Source organism: Periophthalmus magnuspinnatus, chromosome 23, assembly GCF_009829125.3.
Source record: "Periophthalmus magnuspinnatus isolate fPerMag1 chromosome 23, fPerMag1.2.pri, whole genome shotgun sequence".
Classification (NCBI taxonomy): Eukaryota; Metazoa; Chordata; class Actinopteri; order Gobiiformes; family Gobiidae; genus Periophthalmus; species Periophthalmus magnuspinnatus.
Genome location: NC_047148.1, coordinates 18,402,176 through 18,426,062, shown reverse-complemented (window position 1 = coordinate 18,426,062; position 23,887 = coordinate 18,402,176). Strand labels below are relative to the sequence as shown.

General features: G+C 39.2%; 1 protein-coding gene across 1 annotated transcript in view; it reads right to left on the bottom strand.

Moving 5' to 3' along the window:
• LOC117392053 (netrin receptor UNC5D-like) overlaps positions 1-18,839 on the bottom strand; it is a 98,927-nt gene extending 80,088 nt beyond the window's left edge. Inside the window, exons 1-2 of the mRNA XM_055231560.1 lie at positions 18,688-18,839; positions 14,962-15,377 (exon numbers count right to left, since the gene is read on the bottom strand). Coding sequence (XP_055087535.1) covers positions 14,962-15,377; positions 18,688-18,839 — 568 coding nt within the window. The remainder of the gene's footprint in view (positions 1-14,961; positions 15,378-18,687) is intronic.
• Between the last annotated feature and the right edge of the window lie 5,048 nt (positions 18,840-23,887).

Below are 23,887 nucleotides of genomic sequence, written 5' to 3'. Positions count from 1 at the left end.
AGCCTGGAGGAGATACAGTGTGTAGATACAGCGAGCACTGGGACAGGAAAAGAACAGGTCTGGGAAAGCAGCAGAAGACGGGACAGAAGGAAGAAATGCATTTTTGCTGCAGTATCCGAGCAGTTTGATAAGTGTAAGTTTAAAAAAATGTTGATTTGCACCACTCTCGACTTGTCCAAAGAGGATTACTGCGCAGATTGCTAAATTAAACCAAAGATTTTGCTAGTTTCTTATGATTATAATCCAATTTTTGACTTTGTGTATCTGCGAAGTAGGTCTATGCGCATGTGTTGGTAAAATGGTGTGAGTTTCAGGGCTACGAAAGGCAACACCGCGCACTGTACTTAAAAATTTAAATGTCATAAAGCCACAAAGGGGAGCAATTCCACGTTATCCCTTTAAAAAAACAGATATATCTCACCTTGTCCACTCTGTATTTGCATTTTTTTTACCCTGTATCTCATCTCTGTAATTGTGTTATGAAACTTGTTTGTGTAATGACGAATAAAAGCGCTTTTCCATTACCATTACGTTACACAACCCTCACTCAGTACTTTATATAAAAAACTATTAGAGTAAATTCCGTTGGCCTTCTTTTTGTCAAATAGAAGCGACGCTACGGAGACACCTGATTTAGCCTATGGGCCAAAGTCTGCCATTTCATTTAGCGTGGACAGTATACGTGTCCAGTCTAAAAGATGGTGGCCCACTTTCCGCCGCTGATGAGAGTAGAAAAATAGAACGCTTGATTACCCCTGACACCGCTCAAATGTGCTCCTGCCAATGAAGGTTACCGGGCCCCTATACTCCGCAGCGGTCAGATTTAGGACACAGTTATGGTCTGGTTTTGGGGGGACTTTATATTTGCTGTGAAGTGACCAGGTGTGATTAATTATACATGTGGTCAGATGATTGTGTTGGTAATGAGCCCCCCTGAACCCCATTAGTGCTCCATCAGATTCACTCCGACCTACATCTCCACTGTTAGCACCGGGGTCATCAGCGGATTTAATTAATATAACCACTGTCACTCATCTAAGTATAGTCTATGCATCAGTTTTAAAGATGCACAGTGGAACTTTTCGGGTGGATGCGTCGCTGCTGGCTGCTTGTTTCTGTAGAAATATTACTGTATGGGATTAAAAATAATATATCTCCATAGAAAAAAAACAAAAAACATAATTCAATAGATAAAGTTATATATGTTTATTTATTTTATTTATGTATTTATTTAGTTAGTTAGTTATTATGAATTTATTTATTGACTTATTTATTTACTTATTTATCCATTTACTTATTGACTTATTAATTTATTTATTATTAATTTATTTATTGACTTATTTATTGACTTATTTACCTATTTACTTATTGACTTATTTATTAATTTATTTATTGACTTATTTATCTATTTACTTATTGACTTATTTATCAATTTACTTATTGACTTATTTATCTATTTACTTATTGACTTATTTATCAATTTACTTATTGACTTATTTATCTATTTACTTATTGACTTATTTATCTATTTACTTATTGACTTATTTATTAATTTATTTATTATCAATTTATTTATTCACTTATTTATGTATTGACTTATTTATTTATTTATTATCAATTTATTTATTCACTTATTTATGTATTGACTTATTCATTTATTTAATTATTTATTTATTTATTCACTTATTTATTTATTTTGAATTTAAACATGTTATTCAAAGAGTTCAGAGCTAAAGCACAGAAAATTTAAATAAAAGTATTGTTGAACAAAGAAAGTTTTATGTTTTATGCTATACTGTGGAACATTCCAGGCAAAGCAATAACATCTCCATGGTAGCAGACACCAATGGAAAAGTTGCATAGTGCACCTTTAAGGACATCTACAAAGAGCAGTAACAGAAAACACACAAAATATTTAAATGTAAAAAAAAAAAACAAAAAAAAAACCTTCACTATAAAAACTGAATGTATTTTGATGTGTAAAAGTACTTTTTATGACATGCTAAAACTTTGGTGCGATGCTGCATTTTCTTATTGCTGTTATAATTGTCTCGTTCCCTGTCCCTCATGGGCAATTTCCTTTCGAATTCCATTACTTCCCTTTCCCGGATAGCTAGAAAATTGAGGCGAGATACAATTCATGCTTGTCCATATTATTTTTGCCGTTTTTCTATTCAAACAGGCGTTGCAGACTTACAGCGAAGGCCGTGAACAAAACACTCCCCGAAGAATGGCGCTCCTGATGGTTTTTCTACTGTGTAATGAATAAAAAACAGAATGCTACGGCGTTTTGCTGCAGGCTGCTACAAAAACTAAACTCCACAAGTCCCCGGTATCCCTCTCTTCAGCCTACCGTTACCACAGAGCTGTAGAAACGCATACATTTTATAACTAACAACACCTGTCCAACAGTGTAACCATGACAATGCATCACCTAAATGAAATCCACCATAATTGGAAACATAGCTTTTGTTCTGTGAAGCGGAAAAGGCGGATGCCGGATACAAGTCAACAAACAATATGCAACCAGAAAATCTATCTTTCTGACCGGTAACATACAGGCAGAGAACAGAGGCCAAATATCATACTCATGTGGAGAGGATTGTAAAATAACACGACAATAACACGGCTAAGCTAATTACAATCACAATGTTTGTAAGAAAACTGTTGTAGAATAAATGTAGTAGCCTCAGATATAAAGAGAAGAGGCGGGACGCTGGATTTCTAACGCAGAAAGTTTATCAAAGTGTTGCCCATTCCAGTTTAGTACAGTCCCGTCTGGCTACGCTTCTGTTGTAGGGAGTATTATACCTCTGATAACATAGGACTGGGCTGGCAGTGAGAGCAGAAATGGAAACACTAGTTACCCCCAAATCATTATACAAGAAAAAATATTTGATGGGACAGAAAAAAAAAAAAAAAAAAAAAAAACTGGACGAGGTGCACTTTTTCCAATGAGAGCTGATATTTTATACTTTATTTAAACACTTTATTTTTGATCACTGCTGCTGGTCGGCTGCACGTCTCACAAAAAGAATGTCCCCTCCGAGATGAGTAGTTCTGATTCTGATTTCATAGAGTGGGCAATTCACCAGTATTGAGTTGGTATTCCCGCGCTATTCCCCAGCTCATCACAGTAGTTTCACCATTAAACGTCCGTGTAATGAGGGACAGGTTGGACTGTCATTTTGGGGTGTTGGATATTTTCTGTCTTTTTGATTCTGAATGTAATTACCCTTTGAAGCACTCGCTCAGTCTTTTCGCTGAATGATGTAAGACTCAAACGTGCACTTCAAATGTCCTCTTCCAGCCGTTACACTCCAATTACCCAGAAACTTTGTGCGAGCTCCAACACCTGATCCAATTCTCCATCAGAGAGAAGGGTCCTGTCCCTCTGCCTCTCTCCGATACTTTGATATCTAACATCTCTGCGACCTTTTTACCAGCATCGGCATCACAACCTTGTCTCATTTCAGCAGTACACGAGACGAGATTACAATTTTCGGGTAGTAATGTAGCAATTAAAACCTACTATTCATCAATGTGTATCTGGAAATGTGAAGAAAAAACATCTACTATATCTAAAAATCTGTTTAGTGCGTGTTCGGAAAAGATGTCCCCGTGAAAAGCACGGTCTAACGTGAGAAAGTGAGAACCAGAACGCCAATACGTGATAAAAAATAAAAATAAAATATAATACAAAAGCAAAAAGACAATCTCAGAATCGTCGTGCATTTTGTATCAAGCTCGTAGACGCAAAAAGCAAGAAATGTGTCGCGGAGCCTTAAATGTCAACAGTTTATATCCAACCCGAATGTGCAGAGTTTGAAAAAAACAAAACAAAGTCATAATATCAGACAGAGCTGCAGTGTAATGTGAAAGTCCTGGGATGGGATGTTCTTGTTGGCATTTGGGAAAGCGTTTGCAGATAAGTGCTGTCAGCAAAAGTCACACTTTGCATTTTATTGAGAGCGCTGCGGGATAATACAGATAAGATTAGAGCAGTATTTCCTTATCACACAGTCTATCTGCATTCATCAGCATTTTATTAGTTTAAACCGGGAACCTGATTTGACGTGGTTAGCGAAAAATTAAGGCTGATTATGGCTGTGCTCATTACAACCAGTGAAGCTGCGCGTTCTGTCATGTTTATACAACTTAAGATAGTAAAATATTAGGTAAATTAGAGGTTTATCTTTGAATTTTGATTATGACGATGATGATTTCTTTATTTCTGCTCAATATTTTTACAATAATTAACGTATAAACCATTTTTTCCATCATAATTTAAGAAAATGTTGGACTTTTTCCAGCAGTTTCTTAAAACATCTACAGGAACTATAACTGATCTCACTGCCTCTTTCAAATAAAAACCACCAAAGCTCAGGAAATTCATCCCAAAATATATGTATGGGTGGTTATTTGCGCTGTGTTCACCTCCTCCTCAATCTCCTGCAGAGCTGAAAACTCAAATGTTTAAATAATGCCTCTAAAATCTCATGGAAATGTATTCAAGCCTATTCTAGCGCTCTACACATATGCCAGGGCCCCATGCATCACACAAATGGGCTGACTCAAACAATGAAAAATTACAAATGAATGGGTGATGCTATAAGAAATGTATGAAAGGCAAGTTATTGTGCAGTACTGTATACAAGACGGAGAAATACAAACGTACAATTACGAGATGAGAAAAATCCACTGAGGCTTTATAATAACTGCAGTAATCAGCCTTAATAATGAACAAACTGTAGGAAATATTATAGGAAATACTGTAATAAATAGCATCAGCAGGAATAGAATAAGTATTAATGGAGTGTAACAAAGTAAAAGGAGTAAAATACTGTACTTAATTTTTAGGTTTCTATAGAGAGAAAGTATCTGTACTTTCTACTCCACTACATTTTTAACAGGGTTGAAAAGTAAAAGTATTTTTCATTATTGTTGGTGAAAAGGCTGAGGGGTTTATTTTTAACACGAATAAAAACAACTAGAAACAAAAAAAACAACAATTGATTCAGTTGTTTTTGTTGAACAAACCTCAGCTCAAATCTGGATAAGATCTCAAAATCTGTGCAGAATACTTTTACTTTTTACTCTATAAGTACATTTTTAAACAGGTACTTTAATACTTGTACTTAAAGAGATTTTTTTCATGTGATAAACCAAGGACCAAACCAGGACCAAACCAGGACTAAACCAGGACCAAACCAGGACTAAACCAGGATTATATCAGGACTAATTCAGGACTAAACCAGGATTATATCAGGACTAATTCTGGACTAAACCAGGACTAAAGCAGAACTAAATCAGGACTAAACCAGGACTAAAGCAGGACTAAACCAGGATTAAACCAGGAATAAACCAGGACTAAACCAGGACTAAACCAGGACTAAACCAGGATTAAACCAGGACTAAACCAGGATTAAACCGGGTCTAAACCAGGACTAAACCGGGTCTAAAACAGGACTAAACTGGGTCTAAACCAGGACTAAACCAGGACTAAACCAGGACTAAACCAGAACTAAACCAGGACTAAACCAGGACTAAACCAGAACTAAACCCGGACTAAACCCAGACTAAAAATGGGGAATCAGCGTTTCAGTTTTATGCAGCTAAAACCTGAAACATTCTTCCTGAAGATGTGAGACAGGCCTTTACTTTGACAATGTTTAAATCCAGGCTCAAACGGTTCTGTTTAGCTGTGCGTACGTCTGAAAGGTTTTTATTCTGCCTTTTCTCTTGTAATGTTATGATGATTATTTATGTTTTGATTTTTTGTATTGTGATTTTAATGTCTTTCTTTTTCTGTAAAGCACTTTGAATCACTTTGTGTACCAATTGTGCTATACAAATAAACTTGCATTCCCTATTTTTTTTTTTTTGGCTCCAGTATCTGTACTTTTACTGAACTACCAAAAGAGTACTTCTTCCATCACTGCCTTTAAGCTGTGTGGTTAGAGGGACTTGTGCTGGGAAATGAGGACAAAGTGAAACTAATGATTCTGTCCTTGTAGTTTTTTTTATGTAAAATGTAAAGTCTAACCACAAGTCCAAAGGGAACCCATATGGCACAGTTCTCCTCTCCACTACATCCATTTGCTACGTATAATATTTCACAAATCTGAATAACAAAATACAACAGAAAATAATTAAACAAAAATGAATGAAAAGCTTTATCAGGAACTATGTTGAACTAACTACCTGCTGTCAATCAATACATGGGATTTCACGTTAAGAGGAATAACTCATCGTGAGAAGGTGCAGCGTACGAGCGTAAAAACCCGCTCCGTGCTCTTTGATGCGCCTGAACTAGTGGGATGAAAACAGTTTGGCTCAAATTACGACAAAGTGCGTGTCAGTCCAGAGAAAGAGAGCGGGGAACTTTGACACTCAAAATTTAAAAAAAGAACAACTAGAAAGGAGTATCCAAGAGGGGTGCAGAGGGCTCCCAGTGAAATGCCTGCAGGACAGAAAGCCCTTACTCATGCCTGCAACAGAAAGACAAAAGACGGAGGAGAAATATTAGAGCAGGGAGGAGAGGGCACATGCAGGACCCTCGCGCGCCTAGCTAGCGAAGGGAAGTGGGCTGCGTGCGGTGGGTCTGAGGGGATTTTGGAGCACGGGTCACATTGATTCACGCCCGCGGATCAGAGCTTGACAACTCCCTCCGGTGATGACATTTTTGTAAGAACAGCAATTTTACATCCCACGCGCAAGTAAATAGAATCTGAAGTATTCAAACTCAAAGAGGTTCAAATGAGGAGAGAAAACAGCCAATATATCGCCGTGGGGATTAGTGATTAATAAACAAAATCACACGTTTGTGGATTTGTGGATTTGTGGGGTAAGGAAAGTACTGTTCAGGCTTTAAGGAAAACTATTAAGAAGGGAATGGAAACCTCAATCTACAGCCTGGACATAGATACGGTTTAACAGTGTGGAAAATACAATGATACTCACCCATTAAAGTGATTAAATTGAATAGCTTTATCGTCAATTGCTGTGATTTTTGCATTGTGTTTGGGTCTCTGAGTCACATTTACATGCTGAATGGAAGCAATCTTTTTCTTGTCTTGTCAGATTTTAAGATTTGTCCCACCCCAGTTGCGTTTATTGTAGCATTATTGTTATTCATTAGGGTCGGTAATGATTATCATTGTTTACATTGTGTCAGTCAAATCCAGAGTAAGAGCTATGGATGTCTTTGGATGTTATTTTCTCATAGGTTCTCCTCTTAAAGTCTGTTTCTATCAGACATTTGTGGTGTAATGTGAGGAGGGCCATTGTTGTGTGGCTCAACAGAACATAATTGTCTGTCTGCGTCTGTGGTACAAGCCGTGGCGTGAGTACAGCTGGAGGGTGGAGGGTGGAGGGGGGATGCCAGGTGGTATTTTAGGCCCAATTACCCATATGTTTGGGACAAGTGACCTTTCCATATTGTGCCCTGTCTGACTGTCGGTGTAGTGCGTGCTCCAGCCATCAGAAATGGTTTATTGAAGGGTTTATTCTTAGCCTTTTCCGCAAAGGTTAGACAGAGATCTCACACTCACTAGCCTTCCTCTTGTTTTCTAAAGAGAAAACAAATAACCTCCTGAATCATGACGGAGCACGACGTCTCCGAGCTGCCTTCATAATTTCATCACTCTTTATTTCATGTGAAATATTAGGAGCTTGCCCAACTGTGACACACTTATGGGCCCACTGCTCCTTCACTTCCTGCTCAAATCAAATGCTATTGCTACATTTAATTCTGCGGTGGTTTATGCAGGTTTCAAAGGCAATTAAGAGCCAACGGGACACTCATCCTAAATCTGAAGCAGGCTACTTTTCATTATTAGCATAGGGTCTCTGTGGGCAAAGCAAATCAAAGGAGTCAGTCAGCTAGAGAAAGAACAATGGAGGAGAAGGGTGACCCAGGTTTTACTTCAGGCTAATATGTACACTATTTCAGGCAAATAGTGAACATATTCTTATAGCGGCATGACCTACCTGTACATAATGTTATTCTAAGCATTCATCATTTGATACTGCAGAGACTAATGCACAATATTCGATTCTAAAAAATGTCTTAATGCTTGATACCCCTTGGATAAACTAATGCTTTTTAATACAATAACATGTGATTGTATTAATGTAGTGTAGTTTATTTAATGTGGTCTTATAGATTCAGTTTAGTATCGATACCAATACTTGTTTAGATGAGAATACTGTGTCGTTTTGATACTTGAAATGGACTCGCATCAGTCTGAACCAGCCCTACACCCCGTCCATCCGTCCAGAAAAGCAGATCTCTCCTCCGCTTTGATTCTCCTCCAGGTTTCTCTTTCCCCCACTGTGATTTTGGAGTTTTCCTTGCCAACAAAAAGGATCTAACGACGCTGACATGGGGGCAGTATTCCATTTGTTTGTTTCCCGCGAATGTCTTTTATTTACGGATGTTTGATAGTTTGATTTTCTGACTTTCTGTTGGTTAAATTAACAGTTTTGTGAAGATGGTCAAGGCGACTGTTGATGTAATTTTGGGCTCTACATATTAATTGGACATCAATATTAACATTTTCTCCAAGCTTAGCAGAGGCAAACATTAACAAACAAATGTAAAGGTAATAATAAGCATCGGCTGGTCAGCATTACCTGTAAAGAACTGCACGTGCCAAATATAAACTCTGCAACAACAAGAATCCTTCGCACATCATTATCATGCACCAGTCTCACCATCACTTCATTTCCTCGTTTGTTGTTGCACTTTCTACTTGAAGTTATTGACTCACAATCTCCCAACTCTACGGTTTTTAATTAATAGCAAACCCACAAAAAAGTTTTCCAGACTATTGTATTTACAAGAGCAGTTACAATAATAAACCAGCTGTTCCATAATTTTCTGTAGACGATCTAATCTTTGAGTTAATTAGTGAAATGTAAAAAGGATAAACAAAACTAAGGAACTAGGGCTACTCGAAATATAAACGTACTTATAGAAGTCTAGACTGTGTATTTTTAGTGATGCGTTCCTTGTTTTCAAGCCCCAAGTTCAGAACAGAATTGAATATATACTTAAAGGAGAGCTGCTACTTTCGTTTTGCACAATAATATCTCTCCAAACGTTGACTCATCTGGAGGAACGGGGGGTGACAGCAGTAAACACAGCCCCTTTGCGATGAGCTCTACATCATGGCTTTATGTATTCTCCTGAGAGAGGCCTCCATTAGGCTGGACAAATAAGCCGGCTGCTCTGTAGGTTATCATAGCTTGTAGGTCAGAGCACAGAGGCTGAATGTCACCAGTCTATTCCCTCAGAGTTTGCTGCTGCGATGAACATGTTTAGAGAAAGAACAACAAACTTCTCAAACAAACCTTATTGTGTTTTATAAAGGCACTTGCGCAGAGGTTACGCTTAAAATAACAGGAAGGTGGCAGCACGTGAAATTGCAAATGTGTTAGCGTGAGAGCAGAAAATATCCAAACTGCAAGATATTGTGTTATAGCTACAGAAGAAAGGTCTGAGTATGTTGGTTTAGCCTCGTTTCGGTCATTTCGGACAACTAAAATATTGGCGTTTTATTGCAGTTTGAAACTTTAAACCCTTTGGCTGAAATTAAAGAAGAAATAAGTGATGATAACTGGTAGAAAATTTGTCAGGTCAGATCAGATAACAGTCACAATTTTGGGATATTTTGGGAAAAGAAATGGGGGAAATATTTGGCTACACACGACCAAGAACATGCATAACGATAACAATGTATTTTGGGCTATCTACGGACGCACACTTCCCAAAAAAGGACTATTATTTAATGAAAATATTATTGGCAGCATAAAAAAAAAACATTAAACGCAAATGGCCCTACGCTCGGAAACTGGAAGGACATTGTGGAAGAAATTCAAGTTATGGAGAGGTTTACATATATTCTAAGGTTACAAAAAGAAAAATATGGCAGCTGACTGATTGTTCACTGTTATATTGTTGTTTTGTGTATATATATATATTTTTTTTAAAGCTTTGTAACAACATTCTTAGGTGCAACCCTAGCGGCGCACTGGCATATTAATCCAAAATAGTCATTGCGTGAACTATATAACCTCATGTGCATCTGCGTTGACGTCCCGAGCTCTTTTCAGTCCAATTGTCAGCACTTATTGTCTAAGACTTGAGAGACCGGTGGTATCGACCGACTATAGATCAGGTCCACTCCGGCTCGTGCATCATTAGGAGAGCCGGCGGTTCAGGCCCTGCCCCTCCGCGCCTTAATTGGTCCCCTCAGAAGTTGCGCGCAAATTTCACAATCACAGACTAAGATTACGCTGAAGAAAGGGAGGATTCCTGTGTGCACTCTGCGAGACATCGATTAGCTCACTCTATCAACATTGTTTCAGCTTCACGTTTTTATCGCGTTTCTTTTCAGCAGGTAGATTGCGATCTTCGGCGGTGGTCCTTGGGTAAACTATACAAGGTGAGATAAAGGGAAGGAGACAGAGCAGGAAAGTGGTTGAAATAAATGGGAGATGACTCTGGATTGTCAACTAAAGATTTATGCTCCGTTTTAATCTGACTTTGTTTTAGAATACTGCTAAAGGTTCATTTTGGTACTTATTCAGCAATGGGTTGGCGAATTTGATGAAGTCATAATTTCAAACAGAAAATCCAAACTTTATGTTGAATTTTATGCCGGTTTGCTTCGGATTAGCTCCATAAACTCGCAATATTAATCTTATGGTTTAAAGTTATATCGGCTCAATACGATCTCTGTCTTTGGGGATGAAGAAGAAGAGAAGCCATTGTAATAAAACTTTCACAAAATGTTAACCATACACTGGGATAAGATAAACAAAGCAAATTGAAATCCACCATTAAGTACAGACCTGTCCTCCAGATCAATTTTAAACTATGGGCGTTGTAGAATGTTCTGATGTCACATGAACACAACCTATAGAAGAAACTATTTGGGACTGTCCACAGTAAATAAATCTATTATCAAAGTAACATTGACGGCATCGGATACAATGTAGAGTTCTTGACAGTGGCATAAAAACTTTTTTTTTTTGTTCTATTTCAAATTCAGGGTGTGCTCAATTCAACCTGACATTTCAATTTCAGATGCTTCTCCAACTGAGTGCGTTGGTCTTGTCAGAGCATGTGTACAGTGTGGTAGGAGACCACAGGCCGCTGACAAGAGCAAGCAGGAGTCATCCACTGACATAATACACGATTGTACCGCCTGTGTTACAGAGGAATCTCATTATTTGTCTTTGCTCCGCACCACTGGTTCACGTAGCATCGATACTGCATAATCACAAATCAAAAAAGACACTTAATACAATAAAGTCACGTCACAACCGGGTGGACAAACACAAAAACAAAAACGTTGCAATAATTGTACAGCAAAAGTGTTGAATAGTAAAGAATATACAGCAATTTTTCTATTCAAAAGATGTAATATTTTTGTTTAAATTGTTAATCACTAGCACTAATTTCTGAAAACTGTTTATTAAGCCATTATGTCACACTGTACTATACATACTGTAAAATGTAGAGCACAACATGCATTTAATAAACACATTTTTCTATCACCTGGATCAGAATTCTATCACATTTGTCTTGAGCTGCAGGACTGGCCCCAAACTGAGCTCATCTGTACTTTAAAACACATCCCTCTCAAGGCCATATTGGTTCTGGCAATGGTGGATCATTATTTTATATTTTTCACAAATAAATAACTTCATAATAGCGAAAAAGTTTTCTGACTTCCGGTTGAAAATTGCTGCACTGACTTCTGCCCATTTGTGGTACGTCACCGTGCACTTCATCGCAACAAAGTGACTCACTGATGGACCCTGCTGTCGGGTCCAGTTCACGCTCAAGCAGCAGAATGTTTTTCATTTGTGCCAAAAAATTCAATGTGACGCTGCTGAATCTATGTGACGCTGCTGAATCCTTCATGTATCACTAATAAGGAAAAAAGTGGGTGGTGGATGGTGTATGAAGGGTCAATGAACACTGGCATTTTCTGAGCAATGGTGCCTCGACTGCAAGAGAATAAAGATTACTCAAAATGCACAAACCACATGCAGCTTGAGGGGGTAAATGAACACGATTATAAGATGGTTAAATCAACAACAAAAGCACTTTGTTTGCAATATTCTTGAGTTTCAACTTCTTGTCTACAGGTGCCATTTTGAGCACTGAAAGAATATTTTTGTCTTAATTGCTAATTGCTATGAGAATGGTGTTTATTTTTCATCACTCTGAAAACCACGATTAGTTGAAAATGTACTGTACGGCAGGGTCAGATGATCTTCCTTTCTTGTAAGCTGAAGTGGTGGTTTCGTCAGTAAAAACACGGAAAAACGCACGGCTTCTTCAAAGGCAAATGAAACTCCTTGAGGTGCTCTGTTTCATAAGTGACGGACAGGCCTTTGCTGCTTTTACATTGGACAGATACTCAGAGAATAATGTAGACTTATGTCAACAGGGACCTCGATATCCCAGACTGTGTCGTTCTGGAGAGCTCCACACACCAAGCACTCTCTGAAATGTGTGAGGAACAGCAACAAGGTCCTATGTGGTTTGGAACACAGAACTATATCCTAAAATTTCTATAGATTTGCATTTTCACAAGACTATCAAAGACAAGTCGAGGCAATGCCCTTCAGATCCAACTTTTATGCAAGACAACTTATGCTAATAATGTTGTCTAAATGTATTTCACTGTGCTTTTATCACATGTTCTCATCTAGAATCCACATTGCAGCATGTTTGCTTCTTCAAATCAAAACACTAAAGCGCTCGTCGCAAACACACAGCACAAAGAGCAAACAGATTTAACCCAATGTCATCAAATATATATCTGCTTTTGATTACACTTCAATCAACATCAATTCATCATGGGCAGAGGCGGCAGTGTGCGCCGTACTGACAAGCCGCTTACATGTCCCACACATACGCTCTCCATTTAGTCTTTTTCAACATGTGCTAAACTCAACAACGTGTGAAGTATTTGTCTCAAACCAAAATAAAAATGCAGGAGTGGATAAAAAGAGAAAGATATTGCATGTTTGGCATTGAGCGGTCTGTGGCGTGGCTCTTTCTTTGTGATGATGTCCTTGAGTTGGTCAGTGAGGCATTGAATAGTGCATTGTGGATGGGCTGTTATCTCCAAGGCTTCTCTTTCAATGTTATTAAGAAACACATAGGCAGTGCCAGATCCAAGGCCAAAAGCTAAATCCACAGCTGCAGAATGAAATAGCAACATTTCCAGCCATCAGTCCGCACACATTTTGACAAGCTGACATCACTGCGGGATTAAGAGATCGAAAACAACACACCCAGACTAATTTGTAGATTAACATTTTGGTCATGAGCACATTCACTTTCTCAAGCTACTTTGGCCAGTTGGATTTTATTCATTTTGCCCTGTATGTCTGACTACTTGGTAACTGTGGGTAACATCTATGTTTATTTGGCTAAACAGATAATAACTTAGGTCCTATTCATGTTTCCTGTTTAAATGTTCTTTTGAGGACTTTTTAAAGATATATTTTGCTTTAAATTGTCAATCACTGCTGTTGTAAAACCTCATAGAATTTCAGTCAGTCTAATCAACAGAGAATTTGTTTTGGCAAATGCATCTGGATGGATGTTTACACTGTGGCCAGAAGTATGTCAGATTTTTCCAATAACACTTATACGTTTAATAACGTGTATAGATTTTCAATATCAAGCTCTGTGGATAGTAAAATATGGACTCTTCCTCTGTGAAGTGATGCGTTAAAATAGCATAATCCAAGAATCAGAGTTTTTTAATCCATTTATACGATGGTCCCAAAAACTGAAATAGGCAATCTGTGAATCTGACTGCAAACTAGCCTATTGTTAGAGCCCCTATAGTATAAGTGCTATGGAAAATGGGTTTTTACTAAATAATGCAGCAGTGAAACCAAGACATATAGCTACCATAGAGTCTTACATGATAGCAGCTGGTGGGCTGGTCATATCATCTCACAGGAGATGTCAGTTCAGTCAAAGCCAGAGCTTCAGAAGAGTTATTTGGGTTAAATAATACATAGCTCCAGTGCCTTTTATTCCACTTTCTGATCACTCATGGGTCCTCTCAGAGGATCACACTCAAAATGACCTGCCTTTAGAAAAGAAAGAGCTAGAGTCCAACAAACAGCAGCTCGACAGCACACACAAAAGCCGTTCAAAATGATTTAGCTGATTATGTTGAATGTGTATAGTCTTCATGGTGTGGTTCAAAACATTTCTCTGTGAACAGACTAATGGTGGATAACTTATGTTATGGTGATCGGAAGTCAGTCAGACATCTGTGATGGAGCGCAGCATAGAGCTGCAGGCATGCGGCTGACACTGACTCAAAGCATGTTAAAAGAAATCCTAATCCTTCATCAAGACAAGGTAATACAGATGATAGCTTCAGCGTGCTGAGTGTAAACTGGCTCAAGTGTTGTGATAAGCTGGGACTGGGGAGATGATTGTCAAGGATGGAGCTACAAAGCCAATTAACATAAGAAGTTGTTCTGTTCATATTAAATAACCGTTATGTAGAAACAGTATTTATTCATTTAGGCTATTAAAAATGTATTAGGCCAACCAGGCGAGTCCCAGCAGGAGCCTCCTTCTGGGACTCACCAATATTTAGGCTTCTAAATATGCAGCTGGGTTACAACAACAGAGAGGGGTCTGGCCACATTAACTGTCTGTCCAAGATTAGAAAAATCTAAAAAGATATGGGCAGTGTGTGTATTCAGAACCGAAGCCTATCTGAACAATATGTATCATTTAACAATACTTTATGCTTTAGCTCAACATTTAGCCTTATTATTTAAAATGGAGATGACAGAAAAATCACCAAAACCTGGAAGGAGAACTTTCAGCGATTACAATAAATCTAGTCTGTAAATTGAGTGCACACGTGGGCAGCTTGAGTCTAATATGTGTCTTACCTCTGGCCAGGACAGGTACAACTTGTAAAGTGAGTAGTCCGACCACAGCAAAACTCCAGCAGCATCCTCCCGAAAACTGTCCCATCACTGTTCCGCTGGGGTCCCTCCCCGGAGGCTCTGGACGCACCGCTGTTGGGTCTGGGGCATTGGTAGTGCGCAGAGGACCGATGTGCACGCGTCCTGGTCCTGGCCGTGTCCAGCGCGTGTGATGCCGCTGTCGCCACCGGGGCTTTCGCAGTGCGGCGAGGAGAGGCGCAGAGTGGAGCTGTCCGCGGCTGCCACTGTACTGTGCGCGAACAGGAGAGGCGCAGAGTTGTGTGGAGCTGTCGGCGTCTGCCACCGTACTGTGCGCGCAGAGGAGCGGCGCTGCTGAAGAGCGGGTCGGGGGTGGGGTGGCGCGCCCGGACCGCGTGGACCTGTTGAAAAGACACCGGTATCAGACACAAGGCGTGGTGAGATGTGCACATCAGCTCCACACTCCTCAGTGCCTGTCGTCAATCCCCATAATTATCCAAACTCCTCTCATTTACTCAGACTATGGACAACAGTGTCTATGGACAACACTGTGGCTACAGGGATGGGTCAATCCAATCAGATTTACTCCTTTTATCTTTTTTTTAATCACATTTTTCTATTTCTCGTAGTAAAAAGGCCAATTCTCTAAAGGCATGGCATATTTTTCAGTCATAATAGCAATGTTGTATAATCCTAAATGTATGAATCAGAAGCAGGGTAGCCTTTGCAAAAGAACTAAGCACGTGTGAAGAGAGAGAAATGCACTCTAAGACATTCCCCTAAAAGCACGATGCATGCAATTATTGAGATAGCTGCTGCACCTGTCCAAAGGAGGATTATGCAGTTTGTGCAAAAGTAGCATGTGCCTTTTTGCTTTACTACACAAAGCGCATTTGTTCTGCGTGGCACCAGCCTGAAACCCAAGGACTAAACAACAAATGCACGTGAACCTGATATAATCTGGATATATCAAAGTCTACTTCAGCACCAAGCACCCTGGATCTGTTCTGATGAGGCAGCCAGAACACAGCAAGAGTCTATACAAACACAGCCTTTATGTTGAAGAAGTGATTGAAACATTTAACCAACATGTCCTTGGCTCTCTCTGTGGCCTCTTCTTCTCCACTGGCCTTCAGGCAGAAACAATCCAACAAAATAAGAGCTATAAAATGACATGAAGACATTGTGTGGGAGGCCTCTGTAAGCTTTCGATTGTCTGTTGTGGTAAATGAACTGCACAGTAAACTGCAAAAGTGCACTGAAGAAAATGAATTATGTAGTTTTTGAAGAAGTTTGAAGATTTGTTGTTTTTTTGTTTTTTTTTTAGCTCTGACTGAATGCTCTGCAAATCCCCCCAAAAAATAAAATATAGCACATAGTGTTCTTGACAAAGTACACTGGGGTTTGCAGGCTCAGGTTTGCAGTGTTTGAACAGAGCTCAAGAGACATGGCAAGATTACTCGAACATGCATAGATCCCATTTAAAAACACTTACGGAAGGTATGTTTCCAGGAACAATAATATGGAAGAAACATCTTGTCCGCATGGAGATAGATAACCTTAATGCCATATGGTGGAATGTTCTTGACTGAGGTTTGTCCCTTGAGACAAACACCTGGTAGACCCCCCACCAGACAAGTTACAAAATTCACCTTTAAACTCAACCACCTAAACCAGCGGGGTCGAAACTTTTCTCATTACGTCCCACATATAAAAACATAGATAAAGCTGAGGGCCGACTGAGGGCCATAGACTGGTCGCCAATACAGTGAATACTTCAAATCTGTGTGTTTATTACAAGTTAGACTGAACCACTAGACCTTTATTCATGTTTACATCCTCAATGGGACACATAAAATATTTGACATGGGCTTGTTAAAGTAGATTTTCAGAAATATACAGTAAAAAGTACTTTTTAAGGTAATATGGGCCAATTCACCTGGAAGCTTGAGGGCCAAGAAAAATTGGTCTGAGGGCCACAGTTTAGACATGCCTGACCTGAACAGATGTGTTAGTCTCAGTGTGACTAACTCCTCCCTTCAGACAGATATAAGGCAGTGTCCCACCAGAGACTTGACCAAAACTTTTGTCCAGTCGCTTTGGATCCCACCTGGACGACTGGGGGGTTACATAGACTTTATGTGACACACTTTAAACTCTGCAATATTTATTTTATTACATTTAATCAACTCAAAGTCAAAAATACAAGTGAAAAAAGTCCATCTTTGATCTGATATTTTAGAATTGGACTTGCATGTGTGCACACTTACAGTAAAGTGCACTTCTGTATGCTGCAGCTCTGCCCTGTAGATGTCTGAGGTACAGCACAAAGAGAGGCTCCACTGCACCCCCCTGTGACAGTGGCCCAGTGTGTGGAGCTAATCAGACTCCTGGGATTTTCTGGGACACTGTGTCTGGGTCTGCTGTGTTAATACTGTACTTGGGCATTCACTCTGAGGACTCAAGCCGAGCTAAAAGAGCTCCTCCACCTCACTGCAGAGACAAAATGAATGAAGTTACCGTACCATCTAACTTAAATCTGAAATCATCCTTGAAATCCGTTTTACACCACAATTAAATAAACTTAATAATTGATCATTAATAACTGATTATTTTCACTTTCAGACAACTTCATGTGACTTATTCCTTCTGAGATTGGACATACAAGGACATAGAAGGTTTACATTTCTGCTGTGGAGCTACATGGAGAAAAGCTGAGCATCATTTAACAGTTTGAACAAACAGACACGATGTGCTTATGAAAATCAAATGTCAAAATTGATGAGGTGGATCCTGTAGTGGTAATCCCATCCTGAAGCCGCTCACATCAATATTGTAGTATAGACATGCTTTCTGAGACGATTGGTGCAATATTCCTTCAGGGGAAACCTGCCAATTAGTAATGTAGCAGTAGTAGTACATCCAGCAGCCTCATCTGCCTCTTCCTTTGAAACAAGTGATCTTAAGGGCAATTGGTCGGATGGTTCACAGATACAATCACTAAAGCAAAATTATGTTCATAATTATATTGGAAATGTGCAATAAATAAAACTGTAAAATGAAAGTAGCGTGGTTACAGGGTCAGTGGATAGTTTCTGTTCTTTCTTGCAGTTAATATAAATATGCTACATGGTTTGATTAGTTTTCAGTGGATTAACAGTGAAAAATGGAAAGTTCTAAGCAGTGAACATTTTGCATGAGCTCATTTTTGACACATTTGGGTAGTTGTGGTTGTGTTGTATCAGACTGAGCTGACAGCCAAGTTGCTACAGGCAGTTTACATTTGAAATCTCTATATAATGATATCTGGGCAGGAAGTTCAGATCATGCATAACATCCTCTGAGACCAATTATCTATTTGCCTCATAAAAACCTCCCTCTGAAACGTATGCCATCTGAAGCTGTACCTACAATAAGCTACATGTGAAGAAGAAACAATACCGAGTATATTTTTAATTTCTTCAAAACACTCCCCTTTGTCTTGTTAAAGTATTTGTTGTGTTGCTTATTTAAGTTACAGCAGACACTGAACAAGAGCAGTGACTTAGGAATAAAATGAAGTAGTTAAAAGTGTATGCATTTCCTTTTATCCGCTCTTGTGATTTTGTAGTGGCCGTGTATCTTTTCCCCTTGGTCCATAGTCGACCTTGTCTTAAAGCTAAACCTGAATAGTCACCTGTCCTCTCCAATCAGTCAGGGCTTCTCTCTTACAACATGGGTGGAGAAGTGGGGGAATAGGTGTTAGCTGGGATGTTTTTGCCCTTGTACAAAGCACTTTCTTTCAAGAGCTTCGTCAGGATGGTCATTAGAAGAGCCATAAGTGACACTTTGGATAGCACTTTGAGGCTTTCTCTTCTATTCATCCTGAAATCTACTATGCGGGCTTCACTACACTTCCCTTTAAAGGACATTCAGTGTTTATGTCACAGGTAGTGGAGGTGAATTCATGCCATTCATCTCAACATCAGTGGAAAGAGATTCTCATTATTGTAACGATACAGGTAGAACACAAAGTCCGTATTCTATGCAGCTGAAAGTGTGTTGTAAATGGTTTCTCATTTACATTTGAACATTCCATGCTACGGCCTATGTTTACTGTTTTACTGGTTTTGTGACTATACTTCAAAAATCATAATCAAATACAACAAAAATGGTTTCTTTGCTCATATACTGCATGATTGTCATTGTGCACCAGTGGCTAGAGAACATCAATTTTAGAAAGATTGCCATAGCCAACATTATATTGCACAAAAGCAGATGAAAGGCTGAAACTATCTAGATGTAGTGGTTGAGTGGACATATTTAGCCTGTCTTTTGTTTTCTTGTCATTAATTTCCCTTGGCATGAATCAGCTGAATTCAAAACAACACTCAAAAGCGCAGCATTTGTTTTTCAAGAAGAAGCACCTGGTTTAATCCCCTGTTTGTCTATCACTCGAAACTCTTATTTTGATCACATCAGAGTGCTCAAAGACGATAAAAGATTTTCTTCTCAACAAACTGAAACTATAATGCACAAGGTCTTTATAAGAGCTTCATTAAAATGCACCAGCGACGACTGAACCACTGTTTACAGGCGCTGTATCTGAGTTTTACTGTCGGAAAACATGAAAATCAGTTCATTTTAAACTGTTTGCAGTGGTTCAAAGTTATTCCTCACTCACCTTTTACATTAAGATCCTTATTTTTGTGCCATGGTAACAACAACTAGTATGCTAACATGGACTTTCCAATTATCGGGTTATGCAGATTTTTAAAGGTGTTTTCTTCTAATTAAATGCTATGCAGCTGTAAAACGGCATTAGCAGTGTTTGTTAATGGAGGGACCACAGATCTATAGTATGTCCGGACGTTAATTTCTGTTGCGTTTGTTAGTCTAAGTTAGCTTTTAGTCAGCTAAATGAATCAATACAATTTGGTCGACTTGATATAACACAAAAACATGAAATATACCTATAAATCCCGCCCATATTATAAGTTCAAATTTGACTTTGTTTTCATTCCTGTCCATTTGCACAGTGTCCCAGAGTGCTCTATTCTTTTATCAGTGATGCAGCAGTGGGTTTCCCCGCTGTTCTCAGCTCCCTGTTTGTCTCCGCTTGTTCCACAGCACTGCCTGAACCAATCCAGTTTGCCACAGCCACTGAATTGGTTTAATTAAATCCAGGGGCCTTTACGCAGCGATGAATTTCAAAGAGCATACCGTTGAGTGAGGAGGCAAATGCCAAAAAGAGCCTTGCACCAGCCCAGCCCCTCAGCCCAGCCCCTCAGCCCAGCGTTTGATCGTCACTGGTTGATATTCATGCAGTGCACACCCAAAGGTCAGAAATTGAATTAAATTTCACATTGTATTTCTGTATTCATCAACATGCATATTAATCAATCCAATTCATGTGAACTGATTTGTGTCTAATAGGATTCATCATATTCCTACAGTTTCTTCAGTTCATTTTCTCAATTTTACGTAATTAATGCGTAATATAAAAATGTGAATTTGATAATCGGTTTCTCATTGGGCGAAAATATAACATTTACTAGTTTGGACCACACAATAACATGGGATTCATTTATTTATTTTGAATCCTGGTCAATATATTTATTACGCCAGATGGTCTCAAGTATTTCAAACATAACCAGATTTCTGAAAATTCTGAAAACGTTTATAATACTTATATAAAGTACTTGTAATATAAAGGATCTTATTTTTAACTACTTCACTTATTCTACCACACTGTATAACAGCATATGCAAACTATATTAAATCTTAAGCTTTACTGCTTGAGCGGGGGACTTTTAAATGGCTGTGAGTGAATAGAAGAGAAAAGAGAGAATTACTGCTGTGCAGATGCTTAGTGATGCCTAACACTAATTACATTTTCTGCTCCTGTTTTAATGGAGTTTAGCAAAGTCTTGTGGCAATCAGGTGGCGACAAGAGCTACCTTGTTTTTATTAGATTGATCACTGTTGCAGAAAACACCTACACTGTCTTTGTTTACTAAAGCTTACGCGTATGGGGCACAAATGTATTCACAACAGCTGCCCGTGATATCAATGCAAAGTGGCAGGTAGCGTTCCCTGAATTAGAGGCTCTGGATGTCACTTGCAGCATGAGGACTGTGCTGGGGAAGGGTGGGTCACCTGCTTGTCTCCATGGATATGTCACTGCTTTGCCTGGAATGCTCCACAGTGTGGACTTAAAAGTATCTGTCAGGCATTTATTCAATTAAATGTGGATTTATTGCAAAAGAAAATGGAAAACATATATTTCTGTTCAGGATCACCTCTCCACAGATATGACCTGCAGCTTGGCCGTGGTAGTGTTACCTGCTTGTTTCTATGGAGATAGATTAGTTAATGCCAAACACACTGTGACACATTCCTCCATCTGAAAAGTTACATCTTTAAAGCATCAATGAAAAGCTTTATTATTGCTGTCATCGGGCATGTGGAGGTGCTCTCAGCCATCGGGCATGTGGAGGTGCTCTCAGCCATCGGGCATGTGGAGGTGCTCTCAGCCATCGGGCATGTGGAGGTGCTCTCAGCCATCGGGCATGTGGAGGCGCTCTCAGTCATCGGGCATGTGGAGGTGCTCTCAGCCATCAGACATGTGGAGGTGCTCTCAGCCATCGGGCATGTGGAGGTGCTCTCAGCCATCGGGCATGTGGAGGCGCTCTCAGTCATCGGGCATGTGGAGGTGCTCTCAGTTCTCGGGCATGTGGAGGCGCTCTCAGCCATCGGGCATGTGGAGGCGCTCTCAGTTATCGGGCATGTGGAGGTGCTCTCAGTCATCGGGCATGTGGAGGTGCTCTCAGCCATCGGGCATGTGGAGGCACTCTCAGTTATCGGGCATGTGGAGGTGCTCTCTCTCTCTCATCAGACATGTGGAGGTGCTCTCAGTTCTCAGACATGTGGAGGTGCTCTCAGTTCTCGGGCATGTGGAGGTGCTCTCAGGAGGCGCTCTTTGATGTGAACTCTAATTAACTAGCCTCTCCTTTGATCAACCTTTTACAGTAAACTCAGACTTTCTTCTTTGGAGAGACAAAACATAAGGCACTTTTCACTTACAATACGATAAAGTACATAAAAAGATCATCATGACCATGTTTTTGGTGACAGAGGTCAAAGTGCATATTTTAAGTTACTTCCTTCTGTTTCTTCTTTAATTATTGAACTTTGTGTGTCTACAGTGAGAAAAATAACCAGAGTGGCACTCGCTCCGTCCTGGTTTCAGGTGCTAATGCAATTCGTCTTTTCACACACACAGTAAGTGCTTTTCTATAAGTGGAATACACACCTTTTTGAATTTAAATTTTTAAAGCAGTAGAGATGAAGAAAGAGTCACAAAGCTTTAGGCCTTTTTGCACAGGTGCTAAGCAAGAAGCCAGAGGAAAACAGGGAGAGTGAGCAGTAGAAACATTCAAATACTGAACTGTTCATGTGACCTGGTTAGATAATCTCTAATAAGTAATGATTAAAAAATGCAAACGTTCCAATGAACCACAATCCCCCAGAGATGAGTAAAACCTATGACAGATGTGACAGTAATCAATATTGATAATTCAAGTGAAACTGACACAAGGCTTTTATGTAAATATATGCAGTAGTATTTCCCACCGGATACTGCTGACGCTCTAGGGCTGTTTGCATGGGTCCAGCGTGATGTGTGCATGGATGTTGTTTTGATGTGCACACAGCATAATGTTGATGTTAACCATTAATAAAAAATTACATCATCTGTTTGATGCCTGTGCCAGGGATGTGTGCAATCTGTCCACTCCTGTGCTGCCACAATGGGCCTTTATTCAATAACCAACTCCAGAAAAACTAAAGCAAATGCATAAGGTGTAACCAGTGTGGTGTCACATTATACCCCAACAACATGTTAGCTGACCGCTGAATAATTAATAGTGTGATGGGAAATGGCTTCTAGCATGTAGCTGGGCCCTGCTATGTTTAACTTTGGCTTCAGTTCATCAGCTGCATTGACTTTCATCCACAAAAAAAAAGACTGGTGGTAATGTTTTCAGGGGAATTGGAACCGTTCCATGTGAAAATTCTAATTAAGAAATTGATCTGTGAAACTGTCCCTCATTTTTAAATCTATTACTGCATAAGATCTCTAATCCAACTGTACGTTTACAATAAAGTACTATTTTAAAATACTAAGAACAGTCTCACATCGCCTGAGTGAACCGGAGTCAAACTTATAGACACAACATAAAAATGAAATCACATAAAGCATGGGGACATAAACCTGATAACTATTCAGACAAATGTAATCTTAATGCCCCCATGTGAATTTGAATATTGAACTTCATGCGGCGCTGCTTGTTTACCAAATGCTTTAAGTATTGGAAATGATTCTGAGCAACAGAGCGTTCAAACACCAAACTCACAAATGACCATAATCACAAACGGTGTACATAAGTATTGGGATTACCTGTAGCTTGAGGAACATTGGTGTGTCGCATTTGGATGACATTATTTTTGCGGTGTCTTGTCAAAATGTATTGTAACTTTGTGCATTAGTGTATATTCTTCAAAATCATTGTTTTTCTTTCATTTACCACAAAAAGCTCATTTACACAGCCATTACGGTCTAAATGGATATAAACGCTTTAGCAAATTTGGAGCAAAACACGCTTTATTTTGTTGTTATAAATATTGTAAGTGTCACTGTTTTAATGATGAGAAACAGCATTTTATTGTTTTTTGTGAACTGCACACACTGAAATGACAGCTCAAGTTCATTTATTTATCATTTGTTACTCAAAATTACAAATACATTTTTTTGTAAAAGATTGAGAAATGTGAAATATCCTGTCTGTAAGCGACCATATTGTCTGTATTGGTCCCTCCAGTCTTTATTTGGGCTAATGGCACTAAGGTTAAGGACCATTAGGCGGCCCCC